We start from the raw sequence: 12,741 nt of genomic DNA on the forward strand, positions 1-12,741 counted from the left end.
TCCTTTTATGGTAATGATCGAGATCCATTTTGTGTCCTTATTGTTAACATGTATGAAGAACAGTATCACAGATGCGGTGAAGGCATGTGGACTCTCTTCTCTCTAAAGAGGACTTATTGTTTCGTTAACAACAGCCTCACAGAGTTCCGGTTATCACAACTCATCCACTTGCTTTGTTACTCTGTCTCACCCCACAAAATCCCCAAAAATGCTGAAGACAATTGGAAACTGCGTTAAATCTGGCGGACAAATCGTCCCGGATATCACTCGTCCATAAGCCATTTCTAAGCGGGGCTGGTTTATAAAAGGATGAACGGTCAGTACAGATTTTCTTCAAGTTCAACAGCACTTCTTCGCTCTTCCAGCAGTTGTACCTTCTTCGACACACTTCCTCGCCTTCTAACCATCCTCCGCTCTTATAAATCAATGGATTCCTTCACTGCCATCGCAACCTACTTCACCACATCCAAGGCTGAGGAAACCAACCTTGCACCTGATGTTCCCACCGATGAGGACTCTGGAAGCTCTGGAGGCAACTCCTACTGTGTCGTCGCTTAAAGTGACATTAATTGACGCACCTGCTACTTTCATCCTATCTAATGTCATAACGTGAGTAACTTCTGCACATTCAGAGAGGCTAACCGACTAAATGATTTCGTCCCTCACATAGAATCATTATGCCACTTCGACTTTCGACTTCTTGGATCACGACACACTCGCGAGAGTGTCAATTCAGGACCTCTTTGCTAGAAATGCGATAGCATCATTTTTCCACATTTGTACATCATGACCAGCATCATTCGCTCTCACTATACCTTCGTTCTTATTCCTGGCTGTTGTTTTATTATTTGATTCTGGGAGGTCATCTGTATTTTGGGTAGAGGAGATGTTGGGCTGTATTGAGATTACCATTAGTTATATCATTATTACCTGGATATATATTGTTCATTTCGGGTGACATACTAGTGAAATTATTGACAAATCGAAAGGAAAATATGTCTGAGTGATGTAGTGAATAACCTGAAACCAGCAGAAAACACAGCTTACGCTCTAGTAGAGTCAAATGACTGTGAAAAATTATCATCATAACAGCCAGTACTTAATATGGACTCACATCGTGTTAATTACGACTTCGGCCTGATCACAGGCGGCGTCCCATTCGATATGCAAAAAAAACTTAACATTGACGTTGAAGTAAGAGTATAAAAAACGCACAGTATACCAGTAAGAAATCTCATATCTTTGGAAGTACTTGATGGTGTCCTTAACTTTGTAGACTCGATGAAAGGCTTGAGTCATGTCAAGGTCAGCAAGAAACTTACATCTCTGCAGACGTTCAAGCTTTGGGGTGGGATAAATCAAGATGATTACCATTACTGGATATACAGGCGTGGGAGATTGAGTGCAAAATGGACAATTTGACATTTCTGGGTTTTCAGCCGAGAAAGATCGCAGTTTACCTCCATGAAGATATGTTTTGGATTCTCTGCATCTCCTGCCCACGATAGCTGCAGACAAAGTATTTTAACCAGCATTATGGGATTGAATATCACTGTGGAAAAGGCCTTCAAAAAGGTTTAGCACATGTCGGACGAGCGCGGAGCGAGATTTGCCGTTTATCTGCTGGCAACTCGTGGTGGGCTTCTACAGTGCGCACAGCATTATCACTACGAATTTTTAGACAACGTTCCGTATCTTTCCTAGATATAGTGGTCCCGAAGGGTATATAAACGGCGTTTTCGTCACCAGACCACTGTGCAGCCCTACCACAGCTCCCTCATCCCCACTCAGTTTTTTTCTTTCTTTTTATCCTCTACTCAATTCAATGTCTGGTCAGAAGTCCTCTAAACCGACAGATGCATCTGCATTCTTTGGTGCGTGTGTGCCTTGTCTTGTCTGCGCAGTTGTGTCCTGACATTCCCTTCTGAAGTGGACTTCATGATGGGAGGAACTGCTGCTGCGATATCGAAAACAGCAGCAGCACCCATCGAACGTGTCAAGCTTCTCATACAGAACCAAGGAGCTATGATCGCTGCAGGAAGGCTGGACCGTCCCTATGGCGGAATAACGGAATGTTTTAGACGGACTTTGGCGGAAGAAGGTGGCAAGAGCTGTACGTTCCTCAGACCATGATCACTCTCGTTATATTCAACTTTAGCATATCGTGTTCTTAGTTTGGCGAGGCAACGGGACCAACGTCCTTAGATATTTCCCGACCCAGGCTTTGAACTTTGCTTTCAAGGATAGTTTCAAGAAGATGTTTGGATTTAAGAAAGCTGAAGGTTTCGGCCTCTGGGTATTTGGTAAACTATCGTCTAAAACTTTTAGCTACCGATCACTAAATCGAGCCTTTTAAATCAGGTAATATTGCAAGCGGAGCTGCTGCGGGAGCTTCATCCTCTGTCTTTGTTTACTCTCTTGACTAGTGGGCATTCACAACACTCCCATTCCAGACTAAATCTCACTTCTCACGTTTCCCTCGCGATGTCTCCTGTTTGAATTACGTTTGCTCCACGTAGCGCCCGCACACGTCTTTCTGCCGATGGCAAAAGTTCGTCCAAGGGTGGTCAGCGTCAGTTTACGGGCCTCGTTGATGTGTACAAGCAGACGCTTAAGTCAGACGGCATCGCGGGTTTATACAGAGGCTTTGTTCCCAGTGTAGTCGGAATCTGTGTATACAGAGGACTATAGTGCGTTGTCCCTGCTTTTCTGACTTTTTGCCAATCTACTGACAAACAATAAATAGTTTCGGTGGGTATGATACAGTGAAGGATACCGTGCTCGTTGGGCCTCTCCAAGGCAATTTCTTGGCTTCATTCGCTGTAGGATGGGTTTGCACTACCGTATGTCGTCACGTGTAGCCTTGATTCGCCTTGGGTTTTGATACACGTTTTCACACAGGGAGCTGCAATAGCTGCTTATCCTCTGGATACAATTCGTAGAAGGATGATGATGACATCTGGCGAAAAGGTACGTGTTTGTTTTAAGTCTGAAGCCCATTTCTTCATGTTTATCCTTACGGACGTCATAACTTTAGGTTCGCTACAAATCCTTCATTGACGCTGGTAGGCAAATTGTCGCCAAAGAAGGTGTAAAATCGCTCTTCGGTATGTAACTTTCATTATTTCGGATCCCATTTTGCGCAGATTTTTCTAACGTGAATACCGTATTTAGGAGGAGCTGGAGCGAACGTCTTACGTGGTGTTGCCGGTGCTGGTGTGTTGTCACTTTATGACAAGTAAGTGCTTTGTTCTTCCTCCAAGTTGCATCTCTGATGATGTTCGTCGTATAGGTTCCAAGAACTTGCATGGGGAAAAGTATATACAGCAGGATCTGGGTGATCACATCCTTCATTTACGATGGCCTACTGGTCATGGCAGTCGTGATGCCTTAAGGGTATCCACTGAGTAGATTGTAATCATTTTTAGGATTACTTCAGATAACTTATTGCTACAATATATTAATACACTTCGCAGTCCGTTTTCCTAAGTCTGTCCCCAACAGCCTTGAGGAGTGGAGGTGGGTGTAAGTCGACATCAATACGTCTTCATTGTATGATGGTCACGAGGAGGGAAGACCGTTACAACACTGTTCCCGTGTCATGAAGGTGATGAATGGCCATCATACGGAATACATTCAGAGCTCGATCGTCTCTTTATGTTTGAATTTTCTTCCAGCACGCTCTGCAGAACGGAACCTAAACTGATTACCGTAAAGCTCGAATTCAATATGGACACTGTCGAGTACTGTCTTCAAATCCTGCGACGAAGAGTCAGGCGTTGATGCTGACGTCGACGATTGAGTTGAAATTGAAGGAGGGGATACTGAGTATAGGGGGACGGCGAATGCAAAAACAGAATTTTGCTTTGGTATGACTATAGTAGAACGGAGCACAGATCAGTTGATTAATAATAGCTAAAACAAAAAATAAAACAAACAAACGTTTAAGTTTATCTTGCTTTGTGACGACCTTGAATGCATTCTCAGTTTCATGGATCACAATACCGGACAAACCAACGAGACATGGATTTTTACTCTGCCGGACTTTAAACCAATATAAACGGAACGGATAAAATGGACTACAAGGGATGACTTACCGCTCACTATTGAGCCATGCAAATCAGCCTTGACTAACTTCGCATGCATCCCTCCTGCATTAGGCATGGATTGAGCGGTAGGAGCTGAAGTTGGCTCTGTGGGCGCAGGGGAGAGTCCAAGAAGTTCTGACATATATCCCATCCAAAGGTGGTGCAGGGGAATAAACAACGTAAATCTTGGGCAACGCATTATTATACGCAGTCCTAACAAAAGCAGTAGACTTACTTTTCTATTCCTTCCTCCAGCTTCCATAGTCCCTTCTCCTTGGCTTCTCTTTTACCTACTACACCATTATCCCGTCGCTTCTTACTAGCCAACCTCCGCGATTTCTTCTCGTCGCGCTCTTTCTTTGCTCTGCTCTCTCGTACTGGGTTTTCTAGCAGCACCTGGCGACCTTTAATACGATTGGTGTAGATTCCCGCAGGATCTGATGCTTGCGTTACTGATGACTGAACAAATTCTGGAGTAAAGGGGGTTGCTGTGGTCAACTTCAGCCGCTGATTCTGAAATATTAGATTAGAAAAAAGATGATTGTATTCAGAAGAGATTCGCCTTGAAACTTGGAAGGGACTTGTATGGATCAACCAAAGATTCTTTTGCTGCCTCATTGTTTCTGTTCATCGTGCTGGATGTGTTGGATAGATTATTGAAAAAGATTACCTAAAATGGTCGTAGCCGGGAAGGTGTTTGGCAAGAGCCTTGAAAACAAACAAACAATGCTGAGCGCTTTTTGTGACCGTGACATTCTTTACTTCAAAGTTGCTTTCGCTGCACACTGGACCCTCCTCCTCAGATCTAAGTTTATTCTGCATCTTACAGCATTGTTGTAATAAGGGCCTAATGATATTCCGCCCCATATGAAACACCTACTTTGCGATGTCGAGGGGAAGCGCCTATGATACGGATTACTGTTGTCTCCGCGTTCCTTCGACGCCGGGGGTAAACTGTCCTCTCAAGGCGGAACTTCCGGACTTGATTCAGACATGCGAATTCCGTCCAGTCTCCCATGTGTGGACGGAATCAAAATTTGTTTGCAACGCAACGCATATACCGCCGGTACAGACGTAACTGTTATCAGGGGTTAATCAACATCTACTTCGGTTACATGATATGGGTTTTGTAGGTTTTGTCGTAATCATACTTCGGCAAGGAGGAGTATGAAGTTGAATAGTGTATGCAACAATCCTACGCATGATGTATTATTCGACCGGTGATTTTGGTGGATGATAGGATCTGGCCGGAGGCAAGAATATACCGCATGCCACATGAAAGAGAATTACAAATGCTAGGTTCATGCTGGATGCAAATATACGATCACATTATTACCAGATGATGGCCAGTGAAACTCTAAGAAACCTTTGATATGTCACGGACTTTGAGATCTAGGACGAAAGCAGTAGTGTAATAGAAGAGAAAAGGAGAAGGATGGACAAAAGACGCTAAACTCGTGTTTCTGCATTGAACCCAAAGACAAGAGACATTATACAACCTAGAAATGTGAAAGATAGGCATGCCATAGTTACCGATCTGTGAACAGTCCTGGAAGATCCTTCATATCTAGCAAAATCACGCCCGCTTCCTCTAGTTCAGCCTGTATTTCAGCCTCGATCCTGCAAGCTGGAGTCACGCCTCCTCCATTCCAGACTTCAAGTCTGTCGTATGTGGCATGGGCTCCCTTCATCAAAAGAACTTCATTCCCTCTCCCAAGAGCTGCACTGCATGTAGCCCGGATACAGAAATCACTCTGCATGCCCACTACGACAATTTCGGCATCCGGCGAAATGAGATCGCTGAGATTCGTGCCAGCGAAGGCGTTATTTTTGAGCTTGTCGACTACAAACTCGTTAGGTAGTGGTGGGAAGATGAGCTGCCAGCCAGGGGTGTTTGGCTCGTCTGGTTCGCCGAATTCACCAGTGTTGCGCACATGTATTATCCGAGGGGGGTGGTTTTCTGCGCGTGCTTGATAGAGAATGCGCTGAATGTTTTGATGCACAGATTTTGATGATGGGACTCCTTTTGGAGCATCTGCAAGCATCCCAACTTGTACGTCTATGAGAAGTAGAACGCGGCAGGCGACGCATGAAGAATTGTGGTCTGGAGAACAGGAAGAAAGAGCCATGACATGTATGAAAGCGAAAATGAAGAGAGAAGCCGGGGTACAGAGTGTTACCAGTACTGGAGTCGTGATGGTCGTTAATAGTCTGCAAGGGAACTACGGTACTAAAGCGGGGTATACACTCCTTATTATTATTTTGGGGGTAGATAACCCAGAGATAACTGAATTACATTGACAGTAACCCCCGATTAAGTCTAGACCTTGACATCGTTAATCGCGCGCGTGACGTCACGCGACCCAAATCTTAAAACATGTTTTGGTGTGTCGGTCACAGGATCGACCAAGAACTACTGAGCCCCAGGTTGCGACGCTGCACGCTGGTGCAAAGATTTCACACCTTGAATTATTCGAGACTTTTTTGCATATTATCCATGCAGCGAGCGAGCCACGCTGCAGGAAAGCTCCACATTGACGCCCGGTTAGTAGCTTTTATCACGGTTAGCGGATAGTGGTTGATCACCTGAGTAACCTTCTGGCCCGTGCCGCAGTACTTTAGATCCTTTCGACCGAGGAATCGAGAGCTAGGCGGAAATCGGTGTACAAAGACATCGGTAACGCTAGTGAGGCTTAACAGAAATGTGAAGGTAGATGGTCCGAGTCCCGAAGATGGCATCGAATCAGGAGTTCACAAGTAATTGCCGGAGAGCCTTGAGAAGTGCTACCGATATAGCAGTCTGAAAACACTGCCTCTCGTTATCCTCGTTCTCTTCAGTATGAAGCAGGGGCAACACTAACCTAAGATTTATAGTTATGTCACCCCCTTCACGCTCGCTTACTTTTGGCCACTCAAGCACAACCTGTCTTTTCGAGTCATTCGAAGTCATAATACCTCGTTATCACCTTCTCGGAATCCTTCCATATACTTTACACCATACCCTTCTCTTCGCCTGTTATCCTCGTATCCGAGAGCATTTGAGGACCTCTTGTATCATGGATGAAATTGTCTTACCAGACTTTAAGTCACATATCTGGCTGTGGCATCGCCTATTGTGTAGATATTTGAGCCGTGCGAGCAAAACCACTCGACCCTTGTGCTGATCGATGGAGTTCACGATCGGTGTGACGTATCCTGAGAATCTCGTACGATGTTGTGGAGCGATGGTGGTCACGGTATTGATATACTTCCCAGCATCATACTTCCTAGCCATCATGAGTTATTTGACGAGTGCTGTTGTGACGGGAGGGTCTGTGCCGTCCACGGACAATCTAGCTTCCTGGCGAAATATACTAAAGTGTTACTGTGTGCAAAATGAACATAGTATCAAGGACAAACCAAGCAAGTTATAGATAAGAACCAAGAGTGGAGGTCTAGCATTTTGTGTTTAACTTGCACGCCGCTGCCGGTTATAAGCTGATGACCTTTCATACTGCTCGGCGGGGGGTTTGTTCGCTAGCTCAAAGTCAGTTTGAAGAGGTTAGACTCGAACGTCAACCAGTATGATTGGTGTGAGAATTCTCTACCGCTGGGTTTGCACCTTAGAGTGTCATTCTCTCCCATTATTTTCCCCTACACTCTTTTGTTAATTAGTATATAAAATGTATTCAAATTTATGTGCAACGTACCTTCAATCGCCCCTATGGGACTGGCCCGCCCCTAAGGCATTTTTTCGAAGGGATTGGCCATCATTCCACCACACTCAGAGAACCTAGTAGTGACGATCAATGAGACGTAATCACTTGAACGAAAGTACATATGAACTGCCCAGCTTGACAAAGAAAATTAAGGTGGAAAGTGAACATAGACAGAGAAATTTTGACATTACAAGCGATGGAGCAGTATTTTTCTAATGCAAATAGACACGTGACCTGCCATTGTATTAGTATTACAATTTACAGCTCATGGAACAGATGACGCGATACACATTTCTAGGTAACGAAGAAAGCACGGAAAATAGAGAATAGAAAATCAAGCACTTTTGTAAATTTCCCAAAATTCCCCGGTGTTGAACAAATCCTTCGTTACATCCAGACCTCCGACAAACTCTCCATTAACTATGATCTGTGGGAAAGTCGGCCAGTCATTCAGTTGCTTGAGTCCTGTGATTGAAGGGAGTTAGTAAACATATTTGTCTTTTTTATCCTGGATAGTTGACTAACCTTGTCTGACGCTCTCGTCGGAAAGAATGTCGAAATGGGTGAATTCGACCTTATTATCCCTCAACAACTGTACAGTCTGCCTAGAGAATCCGCATCGCGGTTCATCTGGTTGTCCTTTCATGAATAGAACAACCTTGCTCTTAGACATCAATCCATCCATGCGGCTCTTGAGTTCTTCCGGCGTCTCTTTCTTTTCCAGGGGGGTGGGAATGGGGGCCGCAGGTGATTGCAGGTGCGCTGCGAGCGCGGTGGTAAGTCTTATGGCGTCGGCGCCCGGTATACGTGAAAGGAGTGCGTGCCCCTGTTAAGTAAAGTAAGTTTCTGGTGCGTTCGATGCCATATGGAATAGCATGTATGTGTTCAAAGATAGACCAAGTGAAAATCTACTCACACGAAGAACGATAAATGATGGAACGGCTTCGATGTCCATGGATTCCGTGATATCAGGTTGCTCCTCCGCCTCGACCTGTCAAAGATGAAGTGCGGAGAAGCCGAGTCAAGTTAGTATGAAATATAGGCTTTTCACAAGAATTCCATAGGGTAACCAGTGGCTTTACAGATCTCACCTGTAAGACAAGTAATTTCGGGTACTTCTTTGCAAGTTCTAGCACGACTTCATTCATTTGGGTGCAAGGGGCAGCCCATGGTGCCCAGAAATTGATGAGAGAAACACGCTCGAGGTCTTTCGAGAGAAGCGCCCGGAAATGTTCAGGAGAAGTGACGTTTACAAAGTTCTCCAGGTTTGACATAGTTTTGAAGGTTAATGAGCGGACACGGCGGTCGTAATATGCGAGGGCGTGTAACGATGGACCAGTGTGGAGATGAACGATCTAGAAAGAGGTGAACTGGGGTGTGGGTAGAAATTTGAAGATCGAGTGAAGTCGGAAGAGATGTAGTCGGGCTTCGGGGATATACCGAGGAAACTCAGAGGCTGACTATGGGACTTAACAGATTTGCTGAGATGATTGATAACACCCAAGATTTGCACATAATGGTGTTATCGGACCTACCCGAGATATAAATATTAGAAATTAGAAATTATTATTCTGTACCGTACTACAACAGATACCAATGCAGGGATACAGAGGACAGATACTTTGACAGATCCTGTGAAAATACTGTGGATCATGCAAGTCTAGTCGTGGATGATTGTATATTAATGACAGCAAATTAGCTGTGAGTCTCCATCCATTCCGCTATACGGTCAATCAGTTCTGCCTTCTTTCCTGAAACCGACTGGCTCTTGTTCTTGAGGAAATCCTATAAAGCTGATGAATAAAATGGTACGCAAAAAGATGGTATAACCACTATCTGACCTTCAGCTGATCCACCCGCAGCTATAAATATGACATCAGGAGCAGTTCAGGCTAAATATAATATGAAAACCACCTTGGCAAGAGTTCCTTGTTCATATTTACTACGTAATTCAGCTTCATCGACGCTAACATCCTGCAAGATAACAGCAGTTTAGGTTGGCCAAAGATGAAACGTAGCTATAACTCACTGCTTTCCGCTTTGACCCAGCTGTTACAATGACCATATTGGCAGAGTCATCTTTCACAAGCTCCCGCTTCCACTCCTTCATGAGACTTCCTGCCCGCTGCGAAATTGGTGAGAATAATATATGTGGAAATTCATAATCTCGCAAACCTTGTGTATCATATCCAGCTTCGGTTTTGTCAGGTCGTCGAACGCTTCAGCGTCAAACTCCTCACGAAATGCAGCAGCTTGGAGCTGAGCATTATGGTAAGCAAGTGCTTCAGTCGGTAAAACGATAAGCTATGTGAGCAGAGGAAATATGTAAGTGATTTACCTGGATTGGGATATGAGTCGGGAGGGTATGCTCCATTTTTCACGCAAAGTTTGTCGATCCATGTTCTCGCTGCATCCTTTATCTTGTCGGACGCTACCCATTGATCTCAGCATCAAGTTGACTCATAGAAGAATATACGCGTACCTCGATATCCTTCTTCTAGGGGAGCCGCTCTAATGTCGTCGGCAAATGGCAAAGGAATGACGTGAAATCCAGGAGGCTCGTTCCATCCACCTTCCTCGATTTTTTCGGCCTTTAATCAAGTAAAATATTTGATTTATCATCAAACGACAGCAAAGTGCCTTACCTGAGGAAGCATTGCGCAAAAGGTGGGGGATGCATTTCGTCTCGTTAAAGCTATGCATAACCCAATCTTACCCTTAGCCAGCATGGTTTTCAAAAGAGCACTAAAGGTGCGCTTGCTTCCTGAAAATTTCTGCAGAAATGTAGTGACAATAGGTGTAAAATCAGTATCGACCAAAGAAGAAGATTGGGAAGATTATCTGACAAGTTCGTCTGGATAAATAAAGTAAGAATGTTTGACATTATCCTCAAAAGCCAGTTCTTGTTTATCTTTGAAGCCGAGTAGCTTGATGACTAGGTATTCCGCTAATGTGTCTCGCATCAGGACCCATCTGGTGGACTTGACTTACCTGGATCAAGATTAAGAGTTCTGAAGGATCTCACCTCATCCGCGTCGAAAAAGGGCTGCGAATTGTGCGATGTTAGTTTTACTACTCGACACTTCAAATTGAAGCTTTTGATAACATACTCGTTTTCCGGCGGGAACAATTCGTGTGCCAAAACCATTGTCTTCTACATCACTGGTCTCGTCAGTGACGGGCACACCCAAAGACATGCCAAAGACGATTTTCGATTTGTCAATTTCTGCTTGTTGATCCTGAATAATGATATCTTGAGTCAAGGTACTGTCCGTTGGCGAAGAATATATACCTCATCGAGATACACTGTTCGACTGCAAGCAACTTCCATCCTATCACCCAAGTCTACAAAATACCTGTATGCCCCTTTCTTCTGTTCTGTCACTAGCCCGTATCTATCTGGAGGTGAATATCTTCTCGTTAATGAAGGCAGTATTTTTATGCTGACCCCTTTATCCCAATGACCAGGCCTTTTGCCATCTCGAACGGTATGCTGAACAATGCTCGCTTAGGTACTTCGTGAAATCGCATTTGAGAAAGGAGGTCATCAATACGAGTTATGGAGATAGACTCCGGAAGGACTCCAGATTCGTCTGAATCTTCGTCGTTTACGTTATCTGACAATAACACAGACTAGGAATATCTTGAGAACTAGGAACATAGGGGATAACAAAACGAAAATACAAACGGAATAAAACTTATTAGCATCAAAGGGCTTGTCCGGAGTTGATATAAAAAATGGCTCGACCTGGACGCCTGATTGGGTAAGATCCTAAAGTATCGTGAAGAGAGGTCATTTGTGAAGAACGAAATGTAATACACACGAGAAGAGTTGTTCTAGAAGATGTGAGAAGCTGCGCGCTAGAAGGATTAGGGTTGTCTTCATCAGTAATCAGAAAGACACGCTTCGAAGCTGTTTTTGGAGCACTATATACAGGATAACAAGGTTAGAACTTAAATCAGAATAGAACGTCAGCTATCGCATTACCCATCGCGCAGAAACCAGTTACAGCTAGTAAACACATCACCCATTGGGATCTTTTTCCCGGTAAGAGGTGGGAAGGTCTGTTTGAGAACGTCTGGATCATCCCTTGCAGCTATGTAATTTATATGAGATAACGATAACGCTAGATAGGTATCCTGAAATACCATCCAGTAATTGTATCAGCTCCTGAATTTTTGGAGCGCTGATCTGCGTAATGGGCTGAAACGCGAATGTATTCTTCTTAATTTCGGATGTATGATCCTTTGTGTCGCTTTGCCGTGTCTGGTATGTTCCCTGAGTATAATATCCAGCAATGAATTAGCGTAATATGTCTCACTGTATTAAATAGTAATATTCCAATTGAATCATTTGGTCCTACGATCACCTTTTTCTTCTGGATTTGTACCGCAGCTTCGAGAGCTGTCAATAGGTGGCATGTCTTCACGTTTTCATAAACAGGGTCATCTCGAAGCTCTTGCATAGATTCCGAGCAATCTATGCAGAGCAATATCACGTCCCTCTTTCCTTCGAAAAACTGGAACGACACGTAGAAAGTGTTTGGCATCACTGATTATGCAACAAATATTAGGTACATACCGAGGCATCTTGAAGTTCTTCGTCTTCTTCTTCGGTTAGTACGTTCCAGCTATCAAAATGGCTCATAATAGGCGATTATGACAGGAGGAGTATGTAGGTTACAATAGTGCAATAATTGTGCCCAACAGGAGAAGGAGAGAAAGCCGTCGTGTCACTGACCGCGCCTGTGCAATTAATAGAGGAGTTTGAAACGCGTCGTACACACGCGCCACACGTGACTCATATCATCACACCTCCTGTGTTAGACCACTTCAAACGCAGTAAGAAAAACGCATTATAGTCAAGGCATCACAGTAAATCTATATTAGTCACTATCTATCTTGTGCGATTGCACTCATATTAAATCACAGACTCCCTTTCACATTCTGTGGAT

General features: G+C 44.2%; 7 protein-coding genes across 7 annotated transcripts; 2 read left to right on the forward strand and 5 right to left on the reverse strand.

Moving 5' to 3' along the window:
- Positions 1-7: 7 nt before the first annotated feature.
- Positions 8-1,015, forward strand: phl1 (fungal mating-type pheromone-like peptide; the record flags this gene model as incomplete). The annotated part of the gene is made up of 3 exons (XM_007319025.1): positions 8-82; positions 143-609; positions 671-1,015. One exon carries the CDS (start codon positions 427-429, stop codon positions 556-558), a length of 132 nt encoding a protein of 43 aa, XP_007319087.1.
- Positions 1,016-1,663: 648 nt separating this feature from the next.
- Positions 1,664-3,875, forward strand: SERLADRAFT_468830 (uncharacterized protein; the record flags this gene model as incomplete). Its single annotated transcript, XM_007318843.1, has 10 exons — positions 1,664-1,874; positions 1,931-2,113; positions 2,175-2,303; positions 2,362-2,425; positions 2,520-2,690; positions 2,747-2,843; positions 2,902-2,970; positions 3,038-3,107; positions 3,175-3,238; positions 3,293-3,875. The coding sequence occupies 10 exons, from the start codon at positions 1,826-1,828 to the stop codon at positions 3,339-3,341; spliced, it is 945 nt and encodes a 314-aa protein (XP_007318905.1).
- A 1,572-nt stretch (positions 3,876-5,447) lies between these two features.
- Positions 5,448-6,303, reverse strand: SERLADRAFT_468831 (uncharacterized protein; the record flags this gene model as incomplete). The annotated part of the gene is made up of 1 exon (XM_007318844.1): positions 5,448-6,303. The coding sequence occupies one exon, from the start codon at positions 6,215-6,217 to the stop codon at positions 5,618-5,620; it is 600 nt and encodes a 199-aa protein (XP_007318906.1).
- A 93-nt stretch (positions 6,304-6,396) lies between these two features.
- SERLADRAFT_390831 (uncharacterized protein) lies at positions 6,397-6,993 on the reverse strand (the record flags this gene model as incomplete). The annotated part of the gene is made up of 3 exons (XM_007318845.1): positions 6,397-6,615; positions 6,675-6,888; positions 6,950-6,993. The coding sequence occupies 2 exons, from the start codon at positions 6,825-6,827 to the stop codon at positions 6,580-6,582; spliced, it is 189 nt and encodes a 62-aa protein (XP_007318907.1).
- A 34-nt stretch (positions 6,994-7,027) lies between these two features.
- Positions 7,028-7,595, reverse strand: SERLADRAFT_390834 (uncharacterized protein; the record flags this gene model as incomplete). The annotated part of the gene is made up of 3 exons (XM_007318846.1): positions 7,028-7,101; positions 7,164-7,428; positions 7,488-7,595. 2 exons carry the CDS (start codon positions 7,363-7,365, stop codon positions 7,079-7,081), a joined length of 225 nt encoding a protein of 74 aa, XP_007318908.1.
- A 312-nt stretch (positions 7,596-7,907) lies between these two features.
- Positions 7,908-9,237, reverse strand: SERLADRAFT_468838 (uncharacterized protein; the record flags this gene model as incomplete). Its single annotated transcript, XM_007318847.1, has 4 exons — positions 7,908-8,251; positions 8,312-8,612; positions 8,703-8,777; positions 8,878-9,237. 4 exons carry the CDS (start codon positions 9,058-9,060, stop codon positions 8,121-8,123), a joined length of 690 nt encoding a protein of 229 aa, XP_007318909.1.
- A 102-nt stretch (positions 9,238-9,339) lies between these two features.
- SERLADRAFT_449625 (uncharacterized protein) lies at positions 9,340-12,485 on the reverse strand (the record flags this gene model as incomplete). Its single annotated transcript, XM_007318848.1, has 19 exons — positions 9,340-9,571; positions 9,628-9,648; positions 9,701-9,760; positions 9,816-9,911; positions 9,962-10,068; positions 10,125-10,217; positions 10,269-10,377; positions 10,432-10,560; positions 10,633-10,721; positions 10,778-10,832; positions 10,897-11,025; positions 11,079-11,181; positions 11,235-11,419; positions 11,475-11,558; positions 11,611-11,713; positions 11,775-11,883; positions 11,936-12,053; positions 12,109-12,306; positions 12,369-12,485. 19 exons carry the CDS (start codon positions 12,432-12,434, stop codon positions 9,482-9,484), a joined length of 1,944 nt encoding a protein of 647 aa, XP_007318910.1.
- Positions 12,486-12,741: the final 256 nt, after the last annotated feature.

The sequence above is a fragment of the Serpula lacrymans genome (genome assembly GCF_000218685.1).
Source record: "Serpula lacrymans var. lacrymans S7.9 unplaced genomic scaffold SERLAscaffold_7, whole genome shotgun sequence".
Taxonomy (NCBI): Eukaryota; Fungi; Basidiomycota; class Agaricomycetes; order Boletales; family Serpulaceae; genus Serpula; species Serpula lacrymans.